Source organism: Zingiber officinale, chromosome 3A (genome assembly GCF_018446385.1).
Source record: "Zingiber officinale cultivar Zhangliang chromosome 3A, Zo_v1.1, whole genome shotgun sequence".
NCBI lineage: Eukaryota > Viridiplantae > Streptophyta > Magnoliopsida > Zingiberales > Zingiberaceae > Zingiber > Zingiber officinale.
Window position 1 is genome coordinate 2871519 of NC_055990.1, and position 6532 is coordinate 2878050.

At 38.0% G+C, this 6532-nt stretch overlaps 1 protein-coding gene across 1 annotated transcript; it reads right to left on the reverse strand.

The window, feature by feature from the left end:
• Positions 1-3152: 3152 nt before the first annotated feature.
• LOC122053463 (tryptophan aminotransferase-related protein 2-like) lies at positions 3153-5764 on the reverse strand. The gene is made up of 5 exons (XM_042615516.1): positions 5679-5764; positions 4861-5164; positions 4022-4299; positions 3646-3947; positions 3153-3389 (listed from the first exon to the last, which is right to left on the reverse strand). Exons 1-5 carry the CDS (start codon positions 5762-5764, stop codon positions 3205-3207), a joined length of 1155 nt encoding a protein of 384 aa, XP_042471450.1. The 3' UTR covers positions 3153-3204.
• Between the last annotated feature and the right edge of the window lie 768 nt (positions 5765-6532).

Consider the following 6532-nt stretch of genomic DNA (forward strand, 5'->3'; position numbering starts at 1 on the left):
AAGAACAGTTGTTCAAAAGTCGGACGGCTAGAGGAATTAGCTATGAGACAATTCAAAACCAATCACACATCAATTTTTTAGTTGACATCAAATATTCAACTCTTCGAACAAATTAATTTTAAAAGTAGCGACACCAATCACACCTCATTGCTAACATTACAGATTACCATTGCCACCTTTTCTCTTTTATTTCTTGAATTATTGAAAAGAGTCCAGATTAAGGCATCAAAGTACATCGACAACATGTTATAAACACCGTAGTCTCTCTTTTCTCGACGCAAAGCTCCTCTCATAGAAACTAAAACTTGGCTAAACATACTGGCCGAACATGATTGGTCCGTCCGAAAGGGCTTGCTGGACCGAATGGATGAGCCCAGCAGGCGACCGAATGGACTGAGCAAACAATTAAGCAAGTCGAACAAGCGGTTGAGAAGGTTCGTTGAGCAATCTAGTCAAGCTAGAAGGGCTGATTACGTGGTGTTGGTTGATCGAATCATAAGGGACAATCAAGTTGAGTTAGTCAAATTCATTGGCCCAGAAGTTTCTTTAATTTTTTTTTTTAGTATACAACATAAAATACCCTAGTTTTCCTATTTTTTAAGAAATATTTTGTATAAATAAATTATTTTTGATCAAACAAACAGTCTGTCTTAATGCATGTGCTAATGTATGTGGATTAGGAACAAAGTGTGCTTGATATGGAAACAAGGTCAGGCATTTGAATAGTTAACTAGAAAAGAGGTTTGAGGACATGCATGGATTCTGCTGAACTTGCAAACATGCATTTGCATGACCATCCATGCCTCTGCACTTGGCGACGAGACTACAAAGGTATTTTAATACTTTCACTCATCTATAGAATCTAGATCCCACTCATAATTAATTTAGGGTTAGAATCGAATCTATTATAATTGGATAGTAAAATTATACGATCTTACTAACAACCTTTAAAAATTTATGATGCGGCATTAATAATTAGGATTTTTTTTTAAAAAAAAAAATCTCATTTGCATATGACTAGATTAATAATTTTATATAATAATTTAACATATGCATGTAACTCATACTCAATACATGACATTATTACATATACAAATTTAAATTAACTAGTAATTTAATTACTATTCTTGTATCATCCAATATACTTATATTTTTATATCATAAAATAAAATAATATGAAATTTCTATCAACACAACAACAACAACAACAACAACAACAACAACAACAATAATAATAATAATAATAGCCGCATTCAATCTTAATAGTTTTTCCTTGGCTTATGAGATAATCGAATTTAAAGGCCCACAAAATAGTTAACATAGCGGAAGTTATTGATTCTTTTGATTTAAATATGATTATAAAAAATAATTTTATAAATACCCATTGATTTTGAAGAATATTATACAATAGACATCTAAAAACCCATTATTTTGGAAAAAAGAATAGGAATGACAATTTCACCCGAATCTAATGAATAATCTGACATCCGACCCGAATAAAGGAGGATATGGAGGGATTTTTTATACCCGATTATAGTAAATGGGTATTCAGGTATGAGTATGGAGGTGGATGTCGTAAAATCCTACCCATACCCTAGCTGATACCCAATTATATATATATTGAATTGGGAAAGAAAAAAACTTTAGCCTGCTTTCCGTCTCGGAAAAAAAAGACTTAGTTTGCCTCTTTATCCCGTCGTTAACATGTATCTCATTTTCTTTTCCAAGAGAAATATTTACCCGATAGAAGGAGCGCGAGATGAGGAAGAGCAAACAAGTACATTGAAATAGTTTTTTTTTTAAAAAAAAAACGAGAATGATAAGGAGTAATAGGATGATGGGTAGGATATAGATACACGAACCTCCGACGGGTATGAGAATGAGTATGAAAGTTAAATACCCGATGGGTATGGGGATAGATATAATAAATGGGGATGAGTACGAAGGATATAAAATCCTACCCAAATCCTACCCGTTGCCATCCTTATAAAAGAACCAATAAAATATTATTGATTAAAAACTAACTAAAAATAACTAAATAAATGTTTGAATAATCTCAAAACTCTAACCCTAACTCTCCAAAAGATGAAAAAAGATTAAAAATCTTTTGAGTATCTTTTTAAAAGTTGTTTTTAGGTCTGAAACTGAACAATTAAGGATAAACCTTGTAATAAATTATCGATCATTTTAAACGAGCTTCGATTTGATATATTATAAGTCTCATGATTTAACTTGAGTCAAAAGTTATAATCTCTCAAAGTTTCCACTGATCCTGTTATGATCCTACCGATTCTATTTCCATCTTATTAATCCTATCGATTCTACTCCGATTCTACTATCAAAATCGATTCTGTACGATCCAATATCGATTTATGCTTCCGGATTATAGGATCGTTCAATCTTACAATCTTAGATCATGATTTTACAAACATGCACTTGTTTGGCCAAATGGTAGCATAGATGTGAGTGCATGAAGAAGGCCAAAGGTGTTTGGGAACATGTTTTAAGATACAAACTTACAAGATAGATTAAAAGAGATGCCTGCTAGTGTTTGGCAAAACTACATATGAAAATGGGCACATAAGAATAATATAGAATTATGTACAAAAGTGTCAAGGGATGGTTGATACTAGCAAATTCTTCTGTTCTAAATCTAGTTGAAATCATAAAGAGAACATTTGTTACCCATTTTGGTCAAAGATAAAAGGAATTGGTCCATTATGATGTTGCCACCATGTTAGGAACTGTCAAATCTTGAAGTTCTGTTTGTGTTAAGATTTTACTCTTCTAATGAAAGCTGAAAAGGCTTGAGAAATTTAGGGTGGTCCTCAACCAGCCATAGCAGCCATTTGCTAATGCCCATACCTTCCAGCGTCCATATCCTCTTGTTGCTACCCTCTTTAATCATTACTGAAATGGACAACCAAATGGGATGATCATAGACCAGTGCAGAAGTGGATGATTGATCATTGTGAATGATTGACTTGAATGTTAGAATGACAGAATCTTTGATCAGGATCCCACAAATTGGAGCACTTGGATGACAGCAAGTTTAGGGAATCTTTGTTCTTAGGTCAACTGTGGGTCACCAGTAGTGTAAGATTACAATAAATTCAACTACTGAATATAAAGGATTTTTTTTTCCATCAATCAAAAAGCAAAGTTGGAAAAAGAGCAGAAATCTTATTTATATGAAATGATCCCTTAAGTGAGAGAAGAAAGCCGCTCTATGAAGAGTTCAAATGTTTCATCGCGTTCCAACATGCTAATCCTAACAAACTTACGGGCCGCACCAAAATGCTTGCCGTTCCGAGACAGGATTTTGTGACTCCTTAAGAAGTTCTCACAGTCTTCTACTCCTTCCTTTTCACATTTGAGCCAGGCAAAAGCTACAACAACGAATGAGACAAAAGATTAGGTGAATTTCAATAACATGAAATGAATGAGAAAGTATGATTAAGATATAAATAGATAACAAGTCAGGATATTAAGCAGGAATCCTACTTCAACTCTCTGAAAGTTGACCTCTTCATCTAACTCCTTCGTACTAGAACTCAAATACTCTTAAGTGGAGAAATATCCATCCATCCCTATGGCTCATGTGTAAAAATCTCTAGAAATAGTCATGTTTAGCACTAGGATTACCTGGATATGTTTCAGTCCTCTTCCCTGTGAAAGTACAATAGGATGACTGGAACTCAGGTAAACTAAAGATGCCTGAGACCTTCACAGCTTCTCGCAACCTCTTCCATCTCACGGACATAAGTAGATGACCAAAATCGAAGAGTTTGTACTTGTTCTTTGGATTTGGAAGTTCATAACCATCTGAGATGGCCTTGAGTATCTTAGCTGCCCGAAATTGTGAATCCTTTGAAACTCCAATGCTATTCAGCTCAACAAACTTGATCATTCTCTTAGCAACCTCCTTGTCTTTCACTAAAGCCCACCTGACAATCATTGCTCAAACCTTTATTAATCAACTTATAGTGTAAGAGAGACAAGCTGAAGGAAAGAAGTTTACCCAAGTCGACTTCCAGCATGGCCTGTTGTTTTTGAGACAGTAAATAGCATGATATCATGGTCTTCTGCATGAGTTATGGGGGTGTACTGTGGCCAATAGTATGCCAAGTCATGAATTATCGTTCCATTCTCAGACTTCAGAACTGCTTCTCTAATGGAGCCATCAGGGTTGTTAGGGGAGCATACTAACTCTATGTAAATATTGCCTTTGAATGCTGATGCATCACCAGCCCACCGATAAAGCCCTGACCTAAGGTAGTCCGTGACGGCTGGATACGACTGCAATTATCATCGTCGCTTACAACATATCCGGAGCCAATCTATGCTCCTTAAAATTAGTAGAATAACTGAAACAACTGAAGATAACTCATAATGTATATGCATTGAGACAGCAGTAAATTGACAGAGGTCTTACTATGTAGATTCAGTGGCTATATGTCAATTTGATTACAATCCCAAAATAAAACTTAACTATGTGAAGCATAAAAGTCCAATATGCACTATAAAAGTTGGTCACCTTCAAGAGAGATAAAATCTGACAGATACATAATCGAAGAGATATGAGACAACATGGGGCACCAACTGAAAACAGAGTTGCAACAGATGCATGAATAGTCTACAACACTAAACATCACATGCAATCAACAATTAAAGATGTCTGCTTCTAAGGGACCACTATCTAATTAGTCAATACCAAGGAATTAATTGATGGAGACATTGACCCATTAAGAAAAGGAACTATCACAATCCTCATGATGGTTGAAATTATAATAAGCACAATGGAAACGAATCTAGAAAGCTTGAGAATTGGCTTGATGCATTGCATGTAATGGAACTTACTGAGTAGTATGGAGCTGCAGAAACAACACTAAGTGGATGTGGAGTATCAGGAGGAGATAAAGCATACAGGGCAGCTTGAAAGAGCTGCGTTGAACCTGTCCCAACGACTACGAAGTGGCCATCAGCTACAGCGTTGCCTACGAGGCGATGGAGGCGACGAATCTCATGATCAAACTCTGGTTCGAGGAACCAGCACAAGTTGGTAACGTCTGAGAAATAGCTGATGCCCTGCCACCCAGCGATGGTGATGTCCCCCCGGTGGCCCATCCTCTTCCAGAAGGATTCGTACATGGTTGGATCTCCGCTGAGGAATCATTCCTCAGTAAAACAGCAGAGTAAATATAGCAGAAGAAAAGTGAAGATTTTTACAGCTATTTGAACTTAAGATTATGTATAAGGAAATAAGGAGTTAGTTTATCTATCTAATCATAGCATCAGATGGGTCGGAAAAGCGACTGATTGAAATATTGCTGTCATCTCTGTACGATTCAATACGACCACCATCGTTCTAATTTCGCGGAAGTCAAGTCCCGCTGCGCTTCTTCTTTTTGAACTTCGAGTCATGCTCTTCCAGCGACTGTGATCAGAAGATGACGATGAATCTTGATTCATAATCTTTTATTGCTTTTATCGTTTTTTATTGTTTAGATTTGTAATCATTTAGATTCATGTACGGCAAAACAATTCGTGCTAGAGAGATTTTGATGGAACGGAAAGAAGCAAAGGGGGAAAGATCGGCAGCATTTCTTATCTTTCATCGGGCGATTGGATTCGAATAATTGATCGAGAAAAGTAGGAGCGGCGATGAGAACACTCACTGGTCAAGATTAATCACGGCATCCTTGGAGGTGGGGCGGGAGCCGGAGGTGGAAGACACGCTGATCTCCTCGTCCCCGGCCCTCATGCTTCGGCCCCAGAAGCCGCCACGCGAGGCAGTTCGGCGTCGAACCAGGCGAGGCGCCCTCGTCCAGCGAGGGCGAGGCGAACAGAGCGATGGCTACCAGATTCAATGCGAGGGATCCGACAATGAGGAGCTCCCAAGCGAGGCCCGCGAAGCCGATCCAACTCCCTCGGCGCGACGGCTTGCTTCGCGTCGGCACCTTTTCGGAAGCCTTGGCCACCGGAGCCTGTAGGCGGTGGTTGGAGCGAGGAGTTACGGCCGCGGAAAGGGGTTCGTCGGCCTTCCTGAGGCGGAGAGGTAGGGAAGGGAGGAAGGTGAAGTAATGCCGGCGGGCGCCGGCGGCGGCGTCCGGAGAGGGCGAGTCCATTATACGTCTCCGATTTGGTAAAGCCGCGGAAGAGATGCACACGCTATGCCACAAACTCCTTGCCAAGCGCTGTATATAAGCGTACAACTCACTGTCATCCACTCCACTTTTCAGTAACCGCGCTCCACTTTTTTTTTCTGCCGTTTTATCTAAGTGGCAAAAAAAAAAAAAAAAAAAAAGCGATTGTTGTCAGGCCGTTATCAATCCGTCCCCGAATCATAATGATGACAAAGATAAATCATAATGATGAAAAAAAAAATCAAACGGAGAAGATAAATCTTACCAAGGAAGTAGATAGATAGAATAAATTATTTCATTGAAAAAATTTCTACAATATACCACAATTATAATTTAACTCTTAAATATTTAATAACTGTTATACCATTAGTTTGGTTATTTAAATT